The sequence below is a fragment of the Pelodiscus sinensis genome, chromosome 5, assembly GCF_052426305.1.
Source record: "Pelodiscus sinensis isolate ZL-2025 chromosome 5, ASM5242630v1, whole genome shotgun sequence".
In the NCBI taxonomy this organism is placed as follows: Eukaryota; Metazoa; Chordata; order Testudines; family Trionychidae; genus Pelodiscus; species Pelodiscus sinensis.
Window position 1 is genome coordinate 89,094,205 of NC_143056.1, and position 27,303 is coordinate 89,121,507.

General features: G+C 40.5%; 1 protein-coding gene and 1 long non-coding RNA gene across 10 annotated transcripts in view; one reads left to right on the forward strand and one right to left on the reverse strand.

The window, feature by feature from the left end:
• Nucleotides 1-27,303, reverse strand: part of ANO1 (anoctamin 1) — a 135,345-nt gene that overhangs the window by 69,887 nt on the left and 38,155 nt on the right. For all 9 annotated transcript variants that reach the window (XM_014574588.4, XM_025185664.3, XM_014574584.4 and 6 more), the window contains one exon: nucleotides 5,377-5,555. In XM_014574588.4, the coding sequence (XP_014430074.2) occupies nucleotides 5,377-5,484 (108 nt within the window). In that variant the 5' untranslated portion in view covers nucleotides 5,485-5,555. The remainder of the gene's footprint in view (nucleotides 1-5,376; nucleotides 5,556-27,303) is intronic.
• LOC112546125 (uncharacterized) lies at nucleotides 6,481-14,849 on the forward strand. Its single transcript, XR_003089749.2, has 4 exons — nucleotides 6,481-6,578; nucleotides 12,111-12,217; nucleotides 13,395-13,516; nucleotides 14,718-14,849. It is a non-coding gene; the product is annotated as an uncharacterized LOC112546125 (long non-coding RNA).

The following is a 27,303-nucleotide window of genomic DNA, read 5'->3' on the forward strand; positions in this document are numbered from 1 at the left end:
GAATGTAAATTTGCATCATCTGAGAGAGATCATCTTAGAGACTAAAAGGAGTCAGCTAGCTATGAAGTTGATGGAGCAAAAAATGCAACTGGCAGACAGGAAACCAGATTCAGTCCTTGCTTGTTTTGATTTTTTTTCTCTCTCATGTACAGGTACAAAATTTGTCTCATTGCAATTTGATGGTAGAAAAGATATGCACTCCAGATTATAATAATTCACTGCAAATTAAAACCTATTTACACTGATGTTATGAGATGCAAGAAACCCTATTTCTGAAACTGCAGAGATAGCCTAACAGATACAGAAACTGCCAAAAGGAGCTGAAAGCATGCTGTCTGATTCTGGAAGAAATCTAGGATGAAGTTTTTTAGTCAGAGATATAGGCTGAAAAGAGCATTTGTGAGCAAAAGAAGCTGTTCCTGCTATTTGATTCCTTTTGCATTCAGAGATACAAGACTATGTACATTCTTTGTAAAGAAAGAAAACTGCATCAAAGAAATACCTAACTGCTACCAATTTCTGCTCCCAGCTGCAGCCAGGGCCCCAAACTTTGGCTAGTCACTCAAGTAAAAATGGCAACAATATGTAGCTCTTTTCACTTGATGATCTCAAACCTAGCCACTGTGTGAACTCAGTTTTGTTCCTCCAAATGTCTGCATCTACTCTTATGGACCCAGCAAACTTCAAGATGCTAAATCACTATTGCTGTGTTGCCATACTGCTGTTGTGTAAATAACTCTGCCCTGATGGGAAGTGGTTTCTCTGTTGCTATAGGAATTCTTCCTCTCTGATCCACAGTAGCTAGGTCAATGGAAGCATTCTTCCACTAACTAGCTGTGTCTACACCAGGGATTAGGTCAAGTTAGCTACAGTGCTCAGCCATGTTGACCTAACTTCAAATGTAAATGAGGCTTCTTTCTAGCCTTCTTTTTGTCTGTTCAGCTTCTTTCCCCTCTGACACCCACACCTGACCTCTCATAACACTCAGCAAAAGCTCCTGACTGCATTTGCATATTCTATGTGTTTTTACAGTTACGTTAATTGAAGGATATGTTCATACTCATTGGCTGGTCAGGTTTTAATGAGGCATATTACAAGGTTTGATCCTGCTCATATCAGCATTCACAGTTCAATACAGTACAGCCTACATGAGACTCAATATTAAGCTCTCAGGACCAGATTAAAATAAAATCCTTCAACATGTATGAAAAACAGGTAAATTTTGGTAAAAGGGGTCTTTGTTGGACTGGATACGGTGATCTAAAGAGAACTGATAAACACTTCAAATAGGAGCTAGTCTGGGGTGGCCAAGCAAAAGTGTTTCTTGTTTTACAAGCATAGTAATAACATAATTAAAAGGTAACAAGATATTATTTAAAAATGAGTAGTCCTATGGCACCTTAGAGGCTAATTATATATACATATATAAATATATAATCTCAAGAGCTTTTGTGGGCAAAACCCACTTCTGCAGATGAGCTTGCTGAGAAAGTGGGTTTTGCCCATGAAAGCTCATGATACTAATATGTATGTGTATAAGTTTCTAAGGTGCCACAGGCTACTCATTGTTTTTAAGGTTACAGACTAACTTGGCTACCCCTCAAAGATATAATTTATTCATTGTTCATTTGGTGATGAGGAAAGAACGCAGATGAAACCATTCCTCTCAGCATCCCCCTTCAAGAACACCATTTTGACATTCATTTTGCAGGGGGCAAGATGTGCAGATTTTGTGAAAGCAAAATATTCTGTGATAGAAAAGACTTCAGACTTCATGCCATCAAACCTTGTAAGTGCAACTGGCCATTCTCAGTAAGGTCTGGGAATTCTGGGGGACTTCATTAAGACCACCAGTTTCATTACATTGTGAAAAGCTTGTGGTCAAATGATGATTTTTTCAGTAAAATACAGTCTAGTCTAAAAGGTAAAAGTTAGGGCCTGATCCTAAGCTGCTGGGCGCCAACTATTCCCACTGAAGTGGATGGGACTTTCTAGGATTCTCAATATCTATCAGGGTCAATTCTGAAAAGTGCTAGGTATCTTCAGTTCTTATTGAAATAAATGGGCTTGTCTGTGGAAGTCACAAGGAAGCAATTTTCAGCTCCCAGATTCTGTGGCTCTTCTACACTGGATCAAGCAGATGGTTCCAGCAGATTAGAAAAAGTTGACACTCTTAGGGTATGTCTAGACTACATCCCTCTGTAGAAAGAGGGATGTAAATGAGCCCGATTGAATGTGCAAATGAAGTGCGGATTTAAATATCCTGTGCTTCATTTGCATATTTGAGTCCGATTGCTGTTTTGAAAAAGAGTATTTTGAAAGTGAAACCACAATCTAGACGCGGTTCTTCTTAACCCCCCCCCCCCTTTTCGAAAGAACCCGTGCTCCTCATTTTTTCAGGAGTACGGGTTCTTTCGAAAAAGGTGGGTTTTTTTTAAAGTACTGCATCTACACTGCAGTTTTACTTTCGAAATACCCTTTTTCGAAACAGCGATCAGATGAGAATATGCAAATGAAGCATGGGATATTTAAATCCGCACTTCATTTCCGCTTTTGATCGGGCTCATTTACATCCCTCTTTCAACAGAGGGATGTAGTCTAGCTGTGCCCTTATTATAGCATGTACCCACAGGGCCACCTGACATCTGGAAATCATCAGAGAGCAGTGAACCATGGCCACACCATTTTCTATTCCCAGCACACCCTCTGTAATAAGGGGTTGCCAAGGAGGGCAAAAATGGGTTCACTTTCTGTTCCCTTTTAGCCATGAGAGCAGCAGCAGCAGGACAGATTGAATCAAAGAATCTGAACCAGTGGGTGATGAGCACTTGCATCAATTCTTACAATTGGGCTCCTCATTTGAAAACTCCATTTGTATTGTCCAATCAATCACTCTTTCTCTCTCTCTCGAGAACAATTCTTGTGGAAATGTCACCTTATACAAACAAATGTTATTCACTTAATGATAAATAGAATGTTTTAATTTTTTGTCATGTTTTTTTCCCCAAACAGCATGGTCAACACACTTAAAACCTATTTTATTTTAGAGAGTGCTTAATGAGCTGTAGTGTATGCGCTTCAAGTGGACAATACAGATGGTTTAATTTTGGAGTCATTCACTAGTGATTTGCTAAAGTTTAAGAATGACACCAGAGCTCCAAAAAAAGCACGGGCACAGTGCCAAGATTCAGAAGCAGAATGGGAAATGCACTGAGGACCCAAAAAAAGCAGGGAAATGTGCCAATGCTCCAGAGTACAAAGCAATATTGCTTCTTTCTCTCTGTCCCAAATGGAGTCACATTTGTAAAGCTTTCGTGCCCACATCATCATCCGGGGAGACTATAAGCATCAACGTAAGCAGCACATATGCTTATTTCATTTTGTAAGGACAGGAGAGAATCTAATTGATCTTAGAAATTAGAAAACATGGGCACCTCCCACCCCACAGCTTATAAATACAGATCTGATTGAATACATTTCTCCCAGGCATTGAGATTCTCATCTCTGTAAGGATTCCTGCTGAGAACCTGTTACCCCTCTCAGTTTCCTTCCCTCTCTCCCCCATCCCTGAGTCCTACTTACACTGTGATAAAACTGGATGGATTATAGACTTTAGGAGTACATAGATTTGGCCCCAATACAATTCCTAGACTATGAGGATAGCATGAAGTCCACATCTGATCTGGCAAGATGGAAAGAAGCTTGACAATACAGGTTGAAAAAAAAATATTGGTGCCCTTCTATTAAGCACATGTTATCCATCACTCATGGAGAATTGGGGTAGTCAATTAATTGAATGTGCTGGATAACAAAGCTTATTGCTGTGCCTCTGCCCCCTATCTGCAGATCCAGTTCAAGGCAAGCTGAGGGGGAATTAGGGACTTTCTGATGACATCAACTGGCAGTGCCCGCTGTCAGAAGCACCACAATGTCTGGCTGGACAGGAGGTGATCAGGCATGCATGCCTGAAGACTTGGTGGTAGTGTGGCTGTGGGCAATGCAGGTTAAAGTTTTCCAGTTAACAGAGTGCTGGATAACAACGTTTTTATTGTATATTTCTATAATATCAAGTCCTTTATGCACTTGGAGGAGAATAAACAGTTCTACATGGCTAGTATACCAGGAATTTCTTGTTGTAATGGTATGAAAATGCTAAGCAAATTCCCAAACCAATAACTGAATTAATCTGGAATTAAAATTGAGAAGCTATTGGTAGGCTATATCCTCACTTGATGTAAATCAGTGTAGTTATAGTGACATTTGAAATAAGTGAAGCTATAGTGATTTACACCAAAGCAGGATCAAGCAGCTCAATCTAGAGGAAAAACTAAAGGTACAATTCAGTTTTAAAAACGCAAACTTAGGAGGCTGTTCATGCTATTCCTCACTTCCAAGTCAATGCCAATTAAATATTCTCTCTCCATTGTCGGAGATAAAAAACATACTGCAAACAGAATAGTATCAGTTAATGTTTGTGTTTCAGGCCTTCTCTCCCTCTGTTCGCTTATCTATTAATATTATTATTATTATTATTATTATTATTAATAATAATAATAATAATAATAATAATAATAATAATAATAATAATAATTTCTAGAACAGTAGTCCTAGAAACCCTAATCATGTACCAGGATCCCATTGTACTAGATGCTGTACAAACAGGAGAAAAAAATACAGATCCTGTCAAAGAGTTTACAATCTTCTTTAAGTCAAAGACAGAGATAACAGATGGATACAGAGGGATAAAGAAATAATGATTAGTGCAATAGCAGTGGTAACACTACACCTATACACATTTTGGCCTTGTACATGTATGTAACATTACTGACTCCTTAACCACCTGGACATCTACATTATAACATTTAGAAATTACTCTAGTCATATTTAATGTACAAAACAATTTAATTTAAAAAGTAATGAAAGCATAACAAATGACAGTGAAAATCCATTCAGACAACAGGTATCTATACTGTAGGTTACTGGTGTAACATTATCAATGCAAGCAAATGTGTAGCTTTTGGATGTACATTTTTAGACATTTAAGGGCTGTCTTCAAATTCAAATGTCTCACCCAAATTCAAAAAGCTCCCACTGCTTTGCTGGTTTGTTTAATCTGGGAATAAGAAGCCCTTTATAGGATTTAGCTCAAATTACGATCCTGCTGTACACAAGCCAACACAAACCCTTTAAAGTTGCCTGTACTGTGGTTGGTGATAACTGTTCACACCCAACATCAACAGTGCAGAACTCGCACTATCCAAACCCCCAAACGCAGAGGAGTAATGGTTCTGAGAATGAAGGCACTTGAATTCCATGGTGCTGAGCAGGGTACAACACCCCAGAAGATAAATACCATTCAGGAACATCTCTACTCACTGTACTTTCATGCTGAATGTATCCAATATCCTCAATAGCTCGGATGTTGATAATGTGTATCCCCTTCTCCTCAGTTGGTAGAGAGGTGTATTTCTCATTCACCCTCATTGCAGTCTTATTCAGAGCCTCACCAAGATCTTCTGGCAGAAATTCTACCCTGTGAAATGTGCTGTCAGTGTCTAAAAGAAAAAGGAACAGGTTGCTCTAAACACTTTTATCCTAATCCTAGTCCCGCCCAGTGCTACTCCAGATGACACATTCTTGCCTTTCCCTGCCCCTGCCTTCCTTCTCTGTTCCCACCCTTAGTTTTGTGCCATTCCCTCTAAGCCTTACCTCTTATAATCCTGACTGTGCCCTCGGTTCTTTCCAGCTCTCTTCTGGATAGTTACTTATATTGCTTAATAAAAGCATGCTTAATAAAACTCGGGATTTATTTACAAAACGTCTCTTCTCAGCCTCATAGGGATTTGAATACGTTTTAGTTAAAAATAAATGTATTCTGCATATTAGCAGGTGAGTGCAGGTTGCATGCCACTTCCCCATTGTACACTAGATTCTCCTCCCCCCTCCCTTATTTTCATTACAAGTGACTCCACATATTTTACCTAAAGGGCAAGGACACTATTTAGGGGGGATTGTTTTGTATACAAGGTCTGGAGGCAGCACAAATCCCAGCCCCAGGCAGAGCTCTTAATTATGTGAAATATGAGTTCTGCAGAAGTGCTGCTCCCAGTTTGTGCCTCAGAGGGAGGAAGTCAGAATTTTGTTTACAAAAAGAGGCAGGGTGATTAAGATAAGAAAAGGATGGTAATTGAATTAAGGACCAGGAAGTCTTTATATTAGCCTGTCAAACAGGAATCCTTCTGCAGAAGAGTGGAAGTGGAGGTGGGCAGTGTTGAAGACAGAACATAGGGGGCTCAGAATAAACAAATCCAAAAAGTTACATTCAGAAAAGAGGGCACTAAGACGGGGATTGGTGAAAAATAGGGGCCATAGCCAAGGAAGGGGATAGCAGTGGTATAGATTAAGTTCCCACTCTACCTATGGTACTTACATAGCCACATCACCATAGTATCTGAGCGCCTCACAATGTCTAACCTATTTATCTTCACAGGCTCTCTGTGAGGTAGAGCAGTGTTGTTATCCTCACTGTACAGAGGAGCCATTGGGCACAGAGAAACTAAAGGCCAACATTTCAAAAGGTATTTAAGCACCTAGTAAGATTTTCAAAAATGCTTGGAAAGTTATGTGTTTTGTAAACCCTACTAGATGCCTACCTGCAGCTTTGCGTTCCTAAAAACTTGTGAAACTCTGTATGTAAGGGTACTGCAGATAACAAGGGGATGCCACAGATTTGCAGGACTCTACCCATTGACTTCAATTCTCTTAGCAATTTTGAAGTATGTAAGATGTGAGTGACAAGCATCTCACAGAGAACTGACAAAACTGAAGAAAGAAAGTAAACAGTGGTGTGGGGCTGCAATCCTCAATCAGGCAAATTAACATTGCAGTCACTGAAGGTATTTTCCTGAATGGGATAGCTGGATTATGTGAAAGTTTGATACCACACAGCATTTACAACAACACAACATATGAACTAACTAATATTATGTTTTATTGCTGCATTTAAACTTGGGCTTTTCATATACATGTATATGTTGTGTGAGTATTAAATTATACATACACATACAGACCAGTACTTTAAGACGGAGTAAAGGTTAATGAAAAATAACCTCCTAAAAGACACAGTAAAATGTTTTAAAAATCATTTAAAAAATTATCCTTGCCCTGCCTCCCCCCAAGTTATTATTAGTAAGAGTGAGATAAGGTTGCCTGCAGCAACTTAACTGGGTGTTTTTATTACCATCAAATTCTAAACTGAATTTACACATCCTGCCTTTCTATCGTTTCAGTTGTTAACATGACAATGTTCTTGTGTGTATTTTTCCATATAATGTTATTGATACTTACAAAAATGTAACTAGCTTGATGTGGATAATCTAGGGATTTCTTTCACATTTAGATAAAGTTATCAAGAAAAAATTCTGTACCTCAATATATAGAACTATAGATTTTTGACTAATTACAGGATATCCTAATTTTATTGTGTTTTATATGCTGGAATGGAATTAGCATTTTTTTTTTCAAATTGACACCAGAAGGTTTTTAAAAACTTTTCTTTCTGGCTACTTTAGTATGGACTTTAAATCATCCATATATTTCATTAAGTGTCTGGAGACAAAGTGTCCCTCATATCCAGTATGTTTTACTAAAGACTTCCTTGCAAGACTTAGAATCTCATTTGTCCAGATTCATTTAGTGATATGATTATCCTTGTATTTTGAGGGTTGGGGGAAGAGGAGTGTTCTTATACCCATTGCAATGAACAGAGTGGTTTCAAAATTCACTTAAAGGATAGACAACCAGGGCTAGCAGGTGAATATTATAATACCTTCCAGATTCCTTGAAGGCTAGATGAGTTCCACAAAGGACATTTAGGGTTTTTCTGCAATATAGGGTAGATCAACCCTGCAGTGATCAGTCCACAGGTGGTTGATTTAGTGAGTCTAGTAAAGACCCACTAAATTGACTGCTGATTGTTTTCCTTTTGACTCCGCTACTCCAGCAGAAAACAAGTAACGGGAGTCAACAGGAGAGTTTTTTCTGATGACCCCTTACCCCACACAGATTGGACCATACAGTAAGTAGATCTAAGCTACGTTGATTTGAGTTAGACTACTAACATAACTCTAATTGTGTAGCTTAAATCGACCTGTCTTCATAGTGTTGACCTGCCCTTAGGAATTAGTAGTTCCACTGCAGTGAAGGCATTGACCCAACATGAGTGGGGAGATGTGTACATCTTTGCATACTACTTGTGCTTGTCAAAGGTCAGGGCAGCTATCACTCTCTGGAACTATGGGATCCAGCTACTGTGATTCTTTAGAATTTCCACCACTTTCAGAATACTGGTGCACAGTTCCATGCTACTTTATATCTGCTATGCATTTCCCACACATCTTCAGTTTCTTGTCACAAGTATAGCAGGAACCTAAGCACTTCATCAGAACCTGGATGCTCAGCTCACACATGGCTTTAAGAGCTAAGATGACACTTCTTTTGCATCTGGGCATAGATCCCAAACCTTAGCAAATCACTAATGAATAACAAGTTCAAACAACAAAAGGATTTTGTTTTAGGAGTGTAGAGCTGTAGCCAAATCTGGATTTGACTAGGAAGCTCAATGCAACTTTATTTCTTGGAACATTAACTATTTTTATCTTTCATATGTACACACACGCATATGAAAAATATATACAGGTTGAACCTCTCTAGTCCAGCACCTTTGGGACCTGACCAGGGCCAAACCAGAGAATTTGCTGAACCACAGGAGGTCAATATTGTCTAGCAGCATTGCCAACTCTTTCACTGCCTACTGGGCTCTTAGTCTATGTCTAGACTACATCCCTATCAGCAGGGGGATGTAAATGAAGCACTTTGAAAGTGCAAATGAAGCCAGGATTTAAATATCCCATTCTTCATTTGCATAATCATGTAATGGCGCTCTTTCGAAAAAGTGCTTTTTCAAAATTGAAACCGCAGTCTAGACGCAGTTCTTTCGAAAATGGGGTGCTTTTTCGAAAGATCCTGTAAACCTCATTGCCGACAGAGGGATTTAGTCTAGACACAACCTAAGAGTCCAGTAGGCAGTGAAAGTGCCTAGATAACACTAGGCACCACTGCTAGACAACATTGACTTCCTGTGGTTCAGCAAATTCTCTGGTTTGCCACCGGTCAGGTCCCAAAGGTGCCAGACTAGAGAGGTTGTATATATTTTTCATATGCATGTGTGTACATGTGAAAGATGAAAAATAGTTGATGTTCCAAGAAACCTCATTGAGGTTTACAGGATGTTTTGAAAAAGCACCCCGTTTTCAAAAGAACCACGTCTAAGACTGCGGTTTCAATTTCGAAATAGTGCTTTTTCGAAAGAGCGCCATTATGTGGTTATGCAAATGAAGCATGGGATATTTAAATTCTGGCTTCATTTGCATTTTCAAAGTGCTTCACTTACATCCCTCAGATGACAAAGGAACGTAGTCTAGACGTAGCCTTAGAAAACATTCAGGGGTAAATTTGAGCAAAATAGCATAGAACAATGAAAACCAAGACTGATGGCTGTAAACAAACTTTATGGGACTGTAATAAACATGGCTTCACCTATGATAAGTGGAGATCCATCTAACTAAAATAATGCTGGATCAGAGAATGCCAGATTAGAGAGGTTCAAAATATATTTACACACCCTACATGTATGAAGGTGACATCCCTATATTCCATTGCAGACTCCTAAGGGATGAATTATTCATTCTCTAGCTATGTAGTGTTCAAATGGCATATATTGAATACTACTCTGAATTTCTTGTGAGTGATAAAATCTGAGGGACTTCACTGGGAAATCTGAAGTCACCAGGAACATGAGAGTAGATCATTACTTCTTTCATAACTTAAAGAATCCATATACTTCAGAGCTTGTGAAATGTGTGTTTGTGAACTCACAGGTGTTTGTCTAGAATTATCCTAGAAATCTAAAATAAACTAAAATATAGCGGTGCAGCAAAATACAAGCCGGGATAAGGGCTTAAATAAAGAGAAAGGTAAAAGTGGTTAATTGAGCTCCATTTATTGTGAGGTTGTATTTTTGAACATAATGCATTGACCCTACAATGGGATACATGCGGAATCACAATGGAATGCTGTCCAGATGACTCAGTGCTATTGTATGAATTCAAAGAATCACCCGTCTGCCACTATATATTTACATCTGTGTTTGCACACCAGTAGCCTGGCAATATATGAAAGAACAAAATGTAAACGTAGAAGGTAAGCAACCATAACAATTCGTTTTATTATGACTACTAGAAAACATGGGAAATATGAGTGCTTTATGATATAATCTTATTTAGAACAAGTTTGCAGTTATTTTCTACTTCAGAATGTCAGAATATAATTTAATATTGGCAAGGTCCAAGCCATTTAGTTAAATCCCAGCTTGCATGTAATTAGTGAGTTCAAATTTGCTATTAAAGGTAAAAGCATTCTGGTGCAAACTATCACGTTTACTGTTTGGGGTACTGTTCAGAGTAGTAAGCATAACTGAATTTTAGTTTGAATGGGTTATACCACATGTTATACCACAGACCTTCCCTTTGTACTTTAGTAGCATTTAAATAATTATTTAAACCACTTTTCCAAATCTAGACTTTCCTTTATGTAAACTACTAAAAGATGTATCCAGTGTTCCTTGGGGCCCTAACTCAGTTTTTGTTGTGTGGCAAATAAAATAGTGGGGCTGGAGATAAAGTGTCCGGTATGCAGATAGGATTGAGGTAGCCCCAGGGAGAGAGGACTTTCTCACTGCAGAAACTTGGGGGCAGATAAGATCTCTCTCTCTGTGGCCGCTTCAGCTCCAGCAAGCACAGCCAGGGGAGGGGTGCATGTTCTCTGGGAGAGGCAGGACCAGGTGTGTCTACCCCTTACACTCCTCACTTTGGCTGGGGAATGCAGCAAACTGTGCACTTTCCCCTGTCAGGGCAGGGGCAGTCCTGGACAGGAAAGTTGCCTGTCTCCATCCAGCCCCTTTTACCTGTTTGATGTTTCTGTCTCTTTTCTGTATGGTTTTATGAGAAGCACCCCCAATTCCAGGCACAATCCCATTTTCCTGATATAACTTAAATCAAGATAAGGGTTTGGTTGTAAGAGGAAGCTACAAATTGAATTTGGTGGTCCTAATTCTTACCATTTAGGAGGGAGGAGAGAGACTGATAAACAGACAGATTAATTCACAGATGCATATACAAACTCAAATATATAATAGATATGGATCTCGATTCCTATTATATTTTAAACATACTAAACACAATGTTTTCTCTGATTTGGAAAACATTTCCAAAGGTATTTATAGAACTAATCAGTACATATAGCAAAAACAGCATGCTAATGCACTCACTCTGTAGAATCAAAGGCATAACCTAGTATTTTTTTCTTAGGATGATGAATTTTATGGAAAATCCCCAACTTCACTGTCTCTTTACCCGATGGTCATACTCCTAGGACATCAAGAAAGACCATCACAGCCCTTTCTGTTGGCGTAATCAAAACACATTACATGAAATACGTAAGAGTGTCGCTACAACTACTGCTCTCTAAATGGCCAACAGAGAGAACCATTTCTTCTGTAGCCTCACCCTTGCACCTCATTAAATCTACATGTATGTAGCATATAGTAAAATACGGTACTCTCTCTCTCACCAGCCTTGACCACATATGAATTATGATGATGTGGTATGTACCTGGCAAAACAACATTAGAACAGCAATTTCAATGAACTGGACATGCACTTGTACAGTCAACATTACATTAGGCATAAACGCCTTCTATTACCTATGGTATTGCCAAGCAATTCCATTATTCATTTATATCCACGTCTCTATACCCGTCACAATTAGTAGAGAAATATAGGTTCTTCATTTGTATTCATGTCTCTTTAGGGAAAAATCACAATCAAGATTCCTGTTACAGAGTAATTGGTCATAAAAATTGCTTTTTCTCAGCAACAGTTCTTTTTTTGGCAGCAAGCAGTATAGATTGGGAGAGGAGGACAGAGATGATAAAATACTAATATAGACCCTTGCATCTCTTTCTCTCTCCCCCCTCTCTTCCTCCACGTTTAGGAAAAGAAAATAACCTCAATGAAGGCCAAATATGCACAGAATGCAAGCTTGGGGATGGATGATGAGACTGGAGCCAAATGATCAGCATTTTCCCCTTCCCAATACAGGTTTGTGACCCTCCACCCCCATCTGAATGCTGTGTGGTGGTAATTCCATGAATAGATTAAAAAAGAGCTCAGACATATATGATATCCCCTAGCAGCAACATAGAAATCCTACCTGAAAATCCCCTGGACCTTAGGACTGGTGGTTTATATATTATTTTCATTCTGCAGCTCAGATGGAGGGTCAGGTGCAAGCATAGTATCTGATGAATGTCTTCAACATTTTGAGGTGAGCTATGCTTAGTAAGATGAAGAGGTATGTTCTCCATGGGGTGCACTGCACCCTACAGAGTTTTCCTTTGGAGCCTGAGACATCTTTCCCAAAAGAAATGACGTGGCAGAATCTCCAATGGTCCTCAGCTGAAAAGTAGTAGGAGAGGGCAAAAACAATATGGGCATTTTGTGGAGGATCCTGTTGCTTTGCTTCTTAAGAAGCAGGTGTTTCTTTCCCTCTCCCCAAGAAAGCATGGAGAAATGTTTCAAACAACACAATCACATATTTGATCAAAAGTCAAATCAAACTGAACTTAAAACTTCTTAGATCCGAAAATATTTAAATCTGTATTGCTCGAGTTCTAAAATCTTCGCACTTCTCTGAATACCTTTAAGTTTAGAAATTTCCAGAACTCAGACAGAGCCTTTGGGCACAGCCCTGAGAGGATTGGGGCATAAACTGCATAACTGCAGCAGCAGCCGCCTTGGGACACTGCAATCTAGACTTCCGAGTCAGGATTTCTTTGCTTCTGGTTTGTTCTGGAGGGGAAGGAAGGAAGTGGCAATTTGCTGATGATCTATAATGGCAGCAAGTTCTCCCCACCTCTTTACCTCCTGGCGCACATATAGAGAAACCTGTACTGGCCAGTGTGTGAGGACTAACCAATTCTTAGCTACCTGCTCTGATGTGATCTTTGGACTCAGAGTCCAGGCAGGCTGCCCCAGAATACAAAGGCAGTGTGGTCCAACTTAGCCCCCTGAATAATTACATTTGAAATATAGTGTTCTAACACTTTTATTCCAGTGATTCTGCTTCTAAATCTGACACAAAGTTTCATTTGCTATTGTCCCACAAATCTTTTGGGGTCCACCAAACAGTTGTCCTTAGGGCACTATCCACTGTTGGAGGCTGCATTTTTGTGGTGGAAAGTCAACTCAATCTTGTGCTGTCCCCCTTCATTCTTAGAAAAAAATGGTGGATGGATTTCCCTGGTCACTTCCATAAAGTGAATGCAACAAGTCAGCTGAAGTCTGCCTAGATTAGAAGAAGATGTGTGAGTGCATGTTTTCGGGAGGAAGGCCATGCAGGTAATAACCAGTTCTGTCAAGTGAACAGTCCTCAGGGAAAGAGAGGTATTCATTTAACTTAACCTTCCTCCCTCCCCCAGAAGACACCAGTTGCAATGAAAACAAAAAAAGTTAAAGAAAATAATTAAGCACTGGTCAAACATCATTGGTAAAGCATTGCTGCAAATCACACACTTGTGTGAACCAAAGAAAAATGAGCCTGAGAGAGGAATATTATGAATAACATGATCAGAAGAGACAACAGTGATTCTGAATCATCCCCTCCCTCCCTTGCAGTATTGTAAAAAGCTAATTGGGATAGTGAGGGAGAAAAAAAGTTGTTACCCCCAATTAATTCCATCCCTGTTGAAAATATTTGTTTCGCTTTGTTCAGACTTTAGAAACATGACTTAAGATTCTTATCCAAATTGTCCTCTTAGTTACAAATGGATTATCATCTTGTATGAAAATTTGGAACTCATTTTTGTAATACTCCCTCTGAAGTCAAAGGGGGAGGAAGCACCTATGCGAAGGACTTCAGATGTAAAATAAGGACAGAATTGGACTCCCTGGCTGCACAGCAAAACAATTAGTTTAAATATTTTAGTAATAAGCACTTATGGCCATTTAATAGTCTCAGACCACAAAAGAAGCTTTCATTAGAATCAATGGAAGATCAGCAGGCAGACTGAGTGTAACATATAACTCGCAGTAAAGTGGGTTCAAGGCTGAGTACCTTGAAGTCACCCTGACTAATGTTAACAAATCATTGCAGATACCCGCATGAAATGTTTCTCAGGGAGAATTTAACTGAATATTTTTTTATGTATTCATTTTTTTTGTATTTAAAAATTATGCTTTAAAGAAAGTGGCTGAAACGGAAGTTTAAAATCTCAGTAGTTCCCAACACGCATTAAAATCCAACACAGGAAAGCATATAGTTCTGCCAACCTTGGCATGTACATAAGGATTACAGTCGCAGGTCAAACAAAGAATTAGTTTCATTGTGATGTAGGAAATATTGGCCTGATTTCTACAGGGGTAATGCTGTGGAGAATTTAAAAATCACGAAGTGATTAGCAGTAAAAATATACAGGGTTTTAAAATAATTGTTTTAAATTGTTTTCTAGATCTTTCCCAAAAGAGACTGTGGTATTGAAAATTTATTATTAGACTCCTTACAATTAACGCTCCATGTTTATCATTATTTATTTTCTTACAGCAGTATTCAGAGACTCCAAACCTCATCAAGTCCCCATCGCGCTAGGTGTGTACAAAACATTGTTAAGAAAGCTGCTTGCTAGTCTGTAACAAATCTATTTATTTGCCACTTGAACCGACTTCCCCCTTTCTAGAGTCCACATTTGGGTTATACTACACTTCTGTCTGCTATTAATAAAAATAGCTGTTTCAAAGCAGAATTTTCTGGGAATCTGACTTCCACGGCATGTCTTTGGTGAAGATAAAAGCAGGATTCTCCCTCAACACCCTTTCTTTGTCTTTATTTTTCTGTTTACCTGCAACATTAAAAGTGACATGCTGTTCTGTCAAGGTTTAAACTAAGCTGAGACCAATATTCCCTCCAAACTTGATCCATTCATGACCTCCTCTTTCTTTATACATTTTAGTGCTCATTAAAATAACAGTAACTACCACCACCAACACCTGGATAAACAGGAAACTGAAATCCCCTCCTTATCTCCAGGACAAGTACAGCAGGGGTAGTGTCAAGGAACACTCTGCCACCTCTTCCCACCACTGTGCCCCATTTCTGATCTATGGTGAGAAGAGAGTTCAGTCTCCAAGTAAAAACTTTACTGAAAATACCAACAAAAATATCCATGCTTGGCAAATGGTGCTTTTTTGAGACATGGACACTATTTTATTAGGAACTGGTCAGATAGTAACTTGTTCAGAGATTATTACACTCTCCAGTAATCATTTACCCTTAAACATTAACATCCCTAGACTCCAGTGAAAATATTGAATTAATTTACTTTCTTGAAACTTTTATTTTAGTTTCCCCTCCTTACTCTGTTTGCCAATGGCCAGATGCCACCATTAGTTACATTAATTCAGCTGATAAGTGAAGGCTGCAACAGAATCACTAACTGATCCAGCAAGCAGAGGACTAGCTGTAATAGGTTACTGATCTACCCCAAACTTAGATTAATGATTTCAGCAATATTAACATCTTCCGTAAATGTTTTTGCAATTATGTGAAATCTCAGCCTGTTGATGTTTGTGCTATGTAGTGCACTATAGAACTGACCATGCTTTGAACATATTTTAAATTTGGCCAAAACCAACCCCAAATCTTCACAGACTACAATTATGTGACCACAAAGGAAGACACACATCTATCCGTTTTTTAAAAAGTGGAACAATTTGTATTTATGGGGACACAATTTTCCTCCATTCTACAAGGTATGCTTAGAACAACAGTTTTAAACACAGCTGAAGTACGAAGAACTGCAATTCCACGAGCTGCTACTGCCTTTTCAGACATTTTCAATATCTTACACTAGAACCCGATTCTGTAATCTAAAGGCCCTCGGCTCCCTGGAAAGTCAATGGGAAGGAAAGAAAATTAAGCACCTTGTGCGAAGACAGTTTCAAACATTGGTTTACCTATATTTACCTCATGGCATGAATGTATATCACTCTCTCTGTAGGCCTCTGTAAGGAATGGAATGTCCCCTAAAGGATCATGCATCAGCCTAAAGTCATCAGCAAGGATTTTAAAAAGTCTTCAGCAGTGATACTTTCATTTTGTTTTTAAAGTTGAAGGTACAATATTTGCAATATCATAGTCCAACATTTGAAGGTAAGTGCAACCTGACATGATATGCATAAAGATTTCACAGTTTAATGTGCGAAAGAGAAGCCATCTTACCATCTTTTATTTTGCAGTAAACATTTGAGGTGAGATTTTCAAAAGTACCCAAGTAATTTATGAGCTTAAGTGGTATAGAAGGTCAACAAGACCTGTGCTCCTAGCCCACTTAGATACTTCGGAAAATTCCACACCTTGCCTTTAAAAAAGCCAAACCAAAATAAACTGTATGTTTCTATTAGCAAAGATACATATATTTTGGATGAAGGCTATTCCACTCCCCCCAGATAATTAGACAATATGAAATTTGTCTGCTATCAAAAAGTGGTGGGCTATTTCAGATTTGCTACTTTATTTTACACACAATATTAATTGTTTCTTGGGATGCAAGCAATCTATTTGCATGACTAATTGAATAATTTGCATAATTCTTATGATCTGTGTACCCCATATTTATTTATGCTTCTTTAAGACAAATAAAAGAAACAGAGGTCCCAATTCTGTTACCATTATACTGACACGTGTGGGATAACTCCAGGCAAATCATTCTGTATTTAAATCTCTGCTACTGAGAGCAAAATCACTGGAATCCCTGCAAAATGATCCCAATCCTGCAATCCTTACTCACAGGAGTAGTCATCCCACAGTAGAAACACTAATCCAGGAACCAAGCCCTGCAACAAACCTCGTTGCCAGCTCTGTTCACACATCTACCTTACTGACACCATCGTAAGACCTAATCACATCAGCCATATCATTAAAGGTTCATTCACCTGCACATATACTAACTTGATATATGCCATCCTGTGTCAGCAATGACCCTCTGCTATGTACATTGACTAAACTGTTCTGTCTCAATGCAACAGAATAACTGGACATAAATCAGACAGTAAGAATGGAAGCACACAAAAACCAGTGGGGGAACATTTTAATCTTCCTGGGCACACAGTCAGAGACTTGAAAGTTGCCATTCTCAAACAAAACAACTTCAAAAACAGATTTCAATGTGAAACTACTGAGCTGGAATTCACTTGTAAAGTTTACATCATCAGAGTGGGTCTGAATAAGAATTGGGAATGGCTCCCTTATTACAGTACCGTATTTTCCGGCATATAAGACGACTTTTTATACTAAAAAACATCCCCCAAAAATCGGGGGTCATCTTATACGCCGGGTATAAACATACTGTAGCTTCAGCTACATACAGAACGTCCCTGTGCTGATACTGTATGTACCGCGCTGAGCCAATCCCGGCAAGCGGTGTATTCTATTAATGCATACAAAGCCTGCTCGGATTGGCTGAGTCAGAGAAGCGGACTATTACAACCTTTGCAGGCTTCGTATGCATTAATAGAATACACCGCTTGCCGGGATTGGCTCAGCACGGTACATACAGTATCAGCACAGGGACGTTCTGTATGTAGCCGAAGCTACAGTACTTTATTACTGCACATCCAGCAGCCTAAAAGATTAGGGACGTTCTGTAAGTGGGTGGTAGAAAAGACCCCATCATGGCTCCAGCAAGAAGAAGGAAATTTGAAGCCAATTTCAAGCTGAAAGTTGTAAACTTTGCCAAGGAACATAATAACTGTGCTGCTGCAAGTCAATATGGAGTAACAGAAAAGATGGTCCGAGACTGGAAAGCAAATGAAGATGCATTAAAGAGTATGCCAAGTAGTAAGTGTGCATTAAGAAGAGGCACCCCACATTGGTCAGAACTTGAAAAGCATGTAGCAGACATGGTGCACGAGCAACGTCAAAATGGTTATGTAGTGACATGAAACAAAATAAGTATGTTTGCACTTCAGTGGGCCAAATCTAACCCAGATCACAGCAAAGGATTTAAGGCCACTGTATCCTGGTGTACTAGGTTCTTGGAAAGGCATAATCTGGTACTGCGGCAAAAGACCAAAATTGCACAAAAATTACCTGCAGATCTCGATGGCAAAGTAAGTCTTTTCCATCGATATGTAATACAACAGCGCAAGAAACATGGCTATGCGTTAAGTCAGATCAGAAATATGGATGAAACTCCTATGAATTTTGATATGGTTGGAAATAAAACTGTTAATCCAAAAGGTGCAAAAACAGTGTTAATTAAAACAACAGGACATGAGAAGTCCAGTTTTACAGTGGTACTAGCATGTACAGCTGATGGCGCCAAACTAAGACCAATGATTATTTTTAAAAGAAAAACAATGCCGAAAATCAAGTTCCCTGTTGGAGTTTTTGTACATGTGAATGAAAAAGGCTGGATGGATGAAGAAGGGGTAAAGCTATGGCTTGATAATGTATGGAGTAGGTGACCAGGTGGACTTCGTCAAGAACGTAGCCTACTGGTGTGGGACATGTTCAGGGCTCATTTAACTACCAGCACAAAGAAAAGGCTGGCAAGAATAAACACAGATGCGGCAGTTATTCCTGCAGGATTGACATGATTGGTACAGCCACTGGATGTGTGCCTAAACAAGTCATTTAAAGATCGCATTCAAGAACAGTGGAATAAGTGGATGGTTAGCGGCGAAAAGTCATTCACAAAAGGAGGAAACATGCGTGCGCCACAATTGGATGTTTTGTGTAACTTTGTCATAAAAGCCTGGAATGATATTGATGCAGAAACAGTGATCAAGTCTTTCAAGAAGTGTGGCATATCCAATTCTTTGGATGGTATGGAGGACGACTTCTTGTGGCAAGATGAAGGGGAAGCCAAAGCTGAAGCCACACCATCTGATTCGGAATTAGATCCATATGATGACTGTCTTACAAAAGTACCACAAGATGTCATTGATGAATTTATGATGTCAGAGGATGAACATGATGAGGATTTTGAAGGATTTTAAGTACCGGTAAGTCAAAACCATTTTAATTAAAATTATTTAAATCAAATCTGATGTTATTAAATGGTGTTGCCTCGGAAGGGGGGGTAGTCTTATACGGCGAGTATAGGCCAAAACCTATGTTTTAACTGGAAAATTAGGGGGTTGTCTTATACGCCCAGTCGCCTTATACGCCAAAAAATACGGTAAGTTATTTTCCACTTTAGCTGTTCTCACCGTATCATCTATGACCACTCTTACTGAATTAGCCCTCATGTAACACTCTCTTTTCTGTATCCCCACAATCTGTTTCTTTTTCATTCATTTCATGAATCTAACAAAATGAGTTACAACTCACAAAATTCTGTGTCATAATAAAATTGTTAGTCTTTAAGGTGCCACGGGACTCCTTGCAGTTTTTGCTGAACTTGTACAACTGCAGGTACAAACATTATTACTTCTATTATTTTAGCATCTGGAGGCACTGAGGGCTCCATTGTGCTACCCACGCAATAAGAAACAGGCCATGCCTTAAAGAGTTTACAGTCTAAGGTCCTAGCCCTGCAATGACTTATGAACATACTTACACACTGAGATTTTTGGGAACAAATCACTGCATAAACTTAAACACATACATCAGTACTTGCACACTGGAGGCATTGTTTTAGCTATACATTTTATGGTAAATTACTATACTGTGCACTGCCATCTTTTGAGTCTCTACAGAAGCATATATGTTACTTAAGTTGTGGCAAGCATATAGATATGGTCTAAAGGCTACTTAGCAATGTTCCATATCTAAATGCTGCCGTTTAACCTTCTGCTGTGTTACCGTCAGATCTCTCAGTCTATAAACAGTTGAACTGGATCTGTTCTTGACGGGGTGATTTACACAACACCAATAGTATGTACTGCAAAATGGAGTGGACTGATTCAATACATAGCCAAGAGAGTTGTTACCAAACCAATTCTTCAACATGCTGATAAGAAATTTTGTGCTGTGTGAGGTGGTATCTTTCATGTGAAGTATAAAAACAAAATCTGGTAGTTCTTAAAGATCTTACAGTTTCACCTAAATGCATTCATCTTCTTCATTCCCTGTCCTCAATTATAATGCAGTGTTACTGTCTGATGTTAATAAGCTATTACATTTCATTGGTGGGTGAAGGAATCCTTTTCTCTCTCTCATTGACAAGGTGAGTATGGTGCATAATAATAAGAAATAAAGGTGGATAGACTCATTAGGTTTCATATCTACCCAAGATGGTTGCCAATAAAGCCTTTACTGAATTGGGATTTCACAACGTCTGTTGGTATGGGAGGTAGACTACATAGGGATAACACATCCAGATAACAGGCCTTATTCTCAAGGATGTTATGAGAGATCTGAGTACCATAAACATCCATGCACTTTAGGAGGGTGTGGTCTACTAGCCAAGGAGGAGGGCCATCCCTTAGCCTGCTAGTGCACCAGTTGGATCAGTGGCATATACCATCTAAGGAAGTAAGCTGCTTCTATTTAGAGTTCCTGGGAGAATCCCATCATGGTGGAAAAATTTTTGGAGCACAGAATTCAGCTGTCAGCATACTCTGAACTAGGAATGTAATAATGTAGTCGATTAACTGATAAGCCAAAGCTTATTGTTTAATGCTATAGACTACACACATTTCCTTGCCAGTAAGTTTTTTAGCAGGCTGGCCAGCAGCCCAGCTCAGTCTTGGCTTGTGCTGGGTCCAGGACCTATTTCCGCTGCAGCTCTGCATTTAAAGTGTATTAGGAGCTGGGCAGCCCAACTCGGGTGCGGGAGCTCAGGCCTCTCCCTGTTTTTTAAACTGGCTCCCCGCCTGGACCAGCTTCCGCCTGGCACCCCATGCTGCTGCCTTTGATACAGAGGCAGCAGCACAGAGTAACAAGGGAGCTCTTTAGGAGTGGGGCCGGAGTGCATTGGCAGCTGGCCCCACACCCAGAGACTACAGAATAGTCGAGCAACCGATAATTCATGAGATTAATCGACTATTCAATTAACCGATATTTAACACCTCTACTCTGAACTTTCAGTGCTGGCCAGAGGCAGAATTTGAACTTTGAGATCCTCAAGGAATACTGGCTGCTGAAAGGCATACTAGAAGTGCAAAGTATTATTAATTTAATAATTAGTCTAAAATCACAAATTACTATTGAAAACAGCCCATAAGATATATTTTGGCCCTCCCAAGGAACATAAACAATGATTATGCAGGCTACAGTAGGCTCCATAATCAGAGTCTCATCCTTAACAAAGGTCTATTATATTACACTGCAGATTGGCAGATGAAATAAACACACCTGTGGCATTAATTACATCATGTTGTTATCTCAAAGATTTAAAATGGATTGAAATGCTTCCAGAAATAGCTACACAATGTGTTCCCTTAAAGTCTGGTTCAAACTAAATACTTTCCAACATAAGCTCCTTGTCTTGGAATTGCAAGTGTTACTACAGTCAGGGAAATGAATAAAGACAGAGGGCCAGATCACCCTCTCCAGCAGTAAAGTCAATCTGAAGATACAGTGTTTGGGAATTGGATAGGATCCTTTTAAAACAATAGCTGTGTCTTTGCTTTCTACACAACATTATGAACATGAAGTTACCACACAGCCAGATTCCAAGTAACCATGTTTACTAACTACACAAACATACAAGGCCTATCTATGCATGTGCACTGCTATTCTGTCAAATTCAGGAGGCTTCAGTAATAGTAGACAGGGAGTCTCATAAGAAAGCTCACAAACAATATGAAGAGACACTACCCCATTCATATATACTACAGAAAGGAAATCTCTAAGCGGTTCTCTTCATGGAATTTCTTTTTGATTGTTCTATTGGCCAGCTGGAAATTGCAGATATTATCACTGTTTAAAAGTAGTCTCATATCTTATTTCTGTAAGCAGCCAGTACTAGATGCTTGAAAGAAACAAAATTTTATAGCATGGTTGAACTTTGAGTTTGCCTTGTAGCTTACTCATTTCAGGATAAATTGGTTATCTTATTCAATTTTTTCTACAGAACACCATGCAGAAAAAAAAAGACCTGCAACTAAAGGAACTCTAGCAAATAGAGACTGGTTATAAGATGTTCTAGGATCTGACAACTAGAGAGAGAACAAAAAAGAATGCCACGTGTTCAGTGTATCTATATATCCTTAGAAACCATTATAGTTACCATATCATTCTTTTTTCCCATCAAAGCTCAGCTACAAATGACTTTATGCAGTAGTGTTCTGAAAAAAGGGCTAGATTCTGCATTTCTTGTGCAGAACAAATCTCCTGTTCATCCCCTATTTTAAATTTTGAGCAGAAAATATATAAAACTATCATATATCTAACTTCAGATATGTGGCCAGCAAACAGGCTTATGGTTAAATGTGTTTTTTCCTGCATTTCAAAAAAAGCTTTTTTAACCTTTAAGTTGATGATACAAAGGAGAGTAAACAAATATGTTTACAGCACACAGAGAACTTATTGTTCACTTGGAGAGAGGAGAGAGTCATTTATAAAGTTATTAATGGTTTCTTCATGATCAAAGGTATTTTAATATGACAGTTAATCTTCAATGTAGAAGATTTAGGTCAGCATAAATCATAGAGAAGACCATAGTGTCCCATGCTCCTTACGTGTTCTGCAATTATTAGTCTGATAAAAATGAATGATAAGAGGAGAAATGGGAAATGCATTTGTGTACAAATGAAGATATATGGAAAGGGAGAGCACACATTATGTTGTATCTTATTAGTAGATTTGTTTTAGGGTGCACTCCTGGCCCCAGTGAAAACTATGACAAAATTCCCATTGACTTTCTGGAGTCAAGGTTTCACCCTTGATATTTAAAAAGAGGGATTCTTTCTCTCTTCTACTTGCTGCTGCCTCCTTCAAAAATGGGATTAAATGTATATGCTTTCACCATAGTTTGAGATGTTATTTCTATTTTTACTTAACTGACAGTTTTGCTTTATAAGAAAATAGTAAGCAAATGCACTAGTTCATTTATCTGATAATTGTTTGTCAGATAGTTCAGTGGGGAAATTAAACAGTGGAATAAAATGGAATTAAACCTTAATATTTTGCTCTCCGAGCCTAGAAATATGATGGAAAATAATATTCCATATGATGGAAAGTTTGCGTTTTTAAATCAAAATATTTAGAGAAGTCATTTTATTTTTATTTTGGATACCTTGCTTCAGCATTTCTGTAATTCCAAAAAGACTTTCAACAACATATTGCAACAACAATCTGCTAACTTTCATATTTTACTCTTTATAGTTTCTGTCCCACACTGATATATTCAACTTGTTTTCAAAAGCATTAAGCACTGCTTGGCAATTAAAAGGTTCCCCCCCCCCATGAATGTGCTTCTATTTCTGAAATGAGAACATTAACATTCCGTATTTGTGCCTTTAAAAGTTACTATACTGAGAACACATTTATTGTTTAAAAATGGAAAAGAATTTGATTTCACCTGGCCACAATCCTTTTATTAATAGCAGTATTTGACAAGAGTGGAGGCCTATATTTGACAGAAGTGGAGAGCAACACCAATAAAGGATGGTCTATAGATTAAAACCAATATTGAGTTACTGGAGAAACTGTTTCAATCCTTATGTAGAAAGTTTGCTATTGTCCTTGAACCTACTCACATGCTATTTTCTTCACCTTTTTGGAACCTCTTGTTGTTGCTATTTACTTTTTATTAGGGCTGGCAGTGCACTAGAGATTTTCTATGATGTGATGTGATAGAGAAACAAGGATAAAAATAGAACAGGTATGGTGAAACTGAATGGGACATTAACCCATATAAACACAATATTAACTTCTGGCCTTTAACTCCCTTCTCTGGCACTTTCAACATCACCATTGGAAGCAAGCTCTCCGCTGACCAGGAGACATCAATTCAAAGTGGCACCTAACCAACAAGATGGCAGATGAACAACATGTAGATAGGTCCACTGGTATGGTGATCAATAGCCCTACAACATACCTTTCCAGATGTATGAGTCTGACGTATGCCTATCACAACATGTGACATGCCTCACTCAGTGTATCAAATGCTCTGACAATGACTATGTGGGTGAAACCAGACAAAGACTAGGCTCTCAGATGAGCTCACAGAAAAATTCTAAAACAAAACCTCATATCACCCATAGGCAAGCACTTTTCCCTGAAGTGATCATCACTCCATATCTAACCTCATGGGCTATATAAGTGGTCCCCAACCATTAGAGGTTGCCGGGCGCCAGAGGGCGTGGCCGTTCGCCTGTCGGGCGCCAGAGGGCGTGGCCGTTCGCCCGCCGGGTGCCAGGGGGCAGGGACACATGCGTGCCCGGGGCCAGGGCCCTCCCATAGCCACGCACCCGGGGCCGGGGCCCCCTCCAAGCGCCGCACGCCTGGGGTCGGTGCCCCCTGCAAACGCCGCACTCCCGGGACCTGCGCTCCCCCCGCCCAAACGCCGCACGCCCGGGGCTGGCGCTCTCCCCCGCCAAGTGCCGCGCGCCCGGGGCCAGCGCTCTCCCCCCGCCACGTGCCCGGGGCCGGCGCTCTCCCCCCACTAAGCACCGTGCGCCCGGGGCCGGCGCTCCTCCCCCCACTAAGCGCCGCGCGCCCAGAGCGCGGGCGGCCAATCCGCGGCGCTCCTGGGGCCGGCACTCACCATGCGCCCGGGGCTGGCTCTGGCACCACGCATGCGCCACGTGCCCGGGGCCAGGCCAGCCCCGAGCACTTGGCGGGCGCACACAAATGCCCCCGCAGGCGCCATGGCGCCTGCGGGCACTGTGTTGGGGACCACGGGGCTATATAAACACAATATTAAAGGAAACCTGCACAACCCTTCAAAAGACAAGCCCGGGAATTTAAATGCATAACTCTGCTGGACACTGAAAACCACAGAGATAACAGAGACAGTGGTTTTATGGCTCATTTTTAACACCTCTCTGTTGCAGCTAACCTTCCACTGTCCTCAGGACCATCCTCAGGCTTACACAGCATTTTCAGGTCACCCTATCCAGCCATGTGTGCTTGTGTGATTACGGATGGCCCTAAGCACCATTTGCTGGTCCCTCTTTGGCCCAGCCCTTTTTCTCTCACAGTCATTGGCAGCAGGGCTGCCTTCTCCCTTCCCCTCCCCCTTCCCATGTGCACCTATTGGCCAGGTGGCTGCTGAGCTGAGGGCTCTCTCCTGCCACTGTGTCTCTGAGCCAGCTCCATCAGAAACTAGGGGGATGGAGGAAGGGAAGCCCCAGCAGGAGCCACACGGGGTAGAGAGAGCTGCAAGGGAAGTCCCAGGAAGACTTGGGCCCTAGCAGAAACCACGCGGTGTGTGTGTGTGTGTGGGTGCGTGTGCATGTGCATGTGCATGTGCATGTGCATGTGCATGTGCATCCAAGGGAAGCTTTGACTTGCATAGGGCCCCTTAATCTGTAAGGATGGCCCTGACTGAAGAGCCATTAAGCGCCTTCATCATTCTAAGTGGTCTTCTACAATGTTAGCTTGGACACTCTAATTTCTTTCTCCAGTCCTGAAGATCTCTGTAACGCTTGTTCCTTCCACCAACAAAAGATGGTCTAGTAAAATATATTCTCACCCACCTGGTCTCTTGTATAAAATGTAGGAAGACAAAGCCCCCGGCCTGAAAAGCATACTGTCCACGAATTATTACACACACCTGCAGAGTCCCTGCAGGCTAGATCCAGGGCATAGTGGAAAGGTGATTTAAAGCTATTTTTGCTCCTAGTAGACATACATAGTACATTCAATACAAATACATCCTACCATCCTCTGTGTGCTCTGTTTAACTGTAAACACAATCAAGAGACTGAATAGGTCAACCAGCATACATGTGTAAGGGGACTGTTACCCCTTACTAAAACTCTGTGGGAGTTTTTTGGTTTGCCAGCTCCCAGATTCAGAAGGGGAAGGGTTCATGAGACTGACAGACCCCAGAGACAATGGAAAGCAGTCAACACTCCAGCTCAGCCTGACTGACAGTTTGTAAGCGGGGATTGTTCTGGCTCTCTCTGAGCAAACAGAGAGCTGAAAGAGTAGTGCAAGCTCCGTGAAGAAGTCCTGCAGCGACAGAACCAGACACAGACAGCCCGAGCAGTGCAAGCTGTGTGCAGAAGAAGTCCTGCAAAAGGAACAGAGAGCTGAGAGACTGATAAGAGGAGTGCAAGCTGTGCTGAGGGGCAGTTTTTGCAGCAGCAGAGCCAGGCATACACAGCTCAAGGAGTGCAGACCCTGTGTTGAGCAGCAGACTGGCAGTGCTCAGAGAGCCAAAAGGAACAGAGAAGCAACACAAGGAGCTGGAACTGGCCAAGCAGCACAGCCTGCAGCTGGATGTGGTGAGCACCTGGGACCAGCAAAGTGTGGGGAAAGGCTCTGGACTGGGAGAGGGGTCTGGCCACTTCGAGCCTGAGACTGTGTGGTCACTACCAGAGCTAGCGTGTCCAGCCTGTAGCCCCCCCTGCAGCATATCCAGGGCCTCTAAGAAAGAGACTGTGGACTGTCCTTACACTCTGCATACTGCTGTTTTGATGTCCCTGTGCTACAGAGCAGGGCTGTGTGTTCTCATTTAACCATTCTCATTTTTTCTTATTCTTTTCTCTTTAATCAGTTGATGTTTAAACCTTATGAAGTGATCACTGGGCCAAGAAGGCCTGCAGTGTAAAGAGAGCACCTCAGAGTGGGGACACCCTAACTCCTGCCCCTAGTGACTACAAGGTCAGGGATTAAGCCCCAGGAAACCTGGGCCCAGCCTTGTTGGGGTTTCAAGGGCTCTGCTACTCAGGAGAGTGGAGGGGGAGCCCTCAGGATCAGGGAGCTGTGGGGTAAAGGAAGTGGGAGCGGGGACTCAGATCCTTTCGCTGGTTCATTTCACTGGGGTGGTATAGAAGCCAGGAAAGTTCCCCACAATAGCGGGATCATTCCCCCGCTAACACATGTACCGTTAAAGGAAAAGTTCCTTCAATATTACTACAAAAACCTCACATTAGCCTATTTTCTTTATGAGACAAGATTCTAGCTTATGTGGCTGAATTCAGTTTCTTGATGTTTAACTCTCATTGCATATATTCAATAAAAAAAATTGTTTGGAATGGAGCTCCACATTTTTCATTCATTGTGTCTC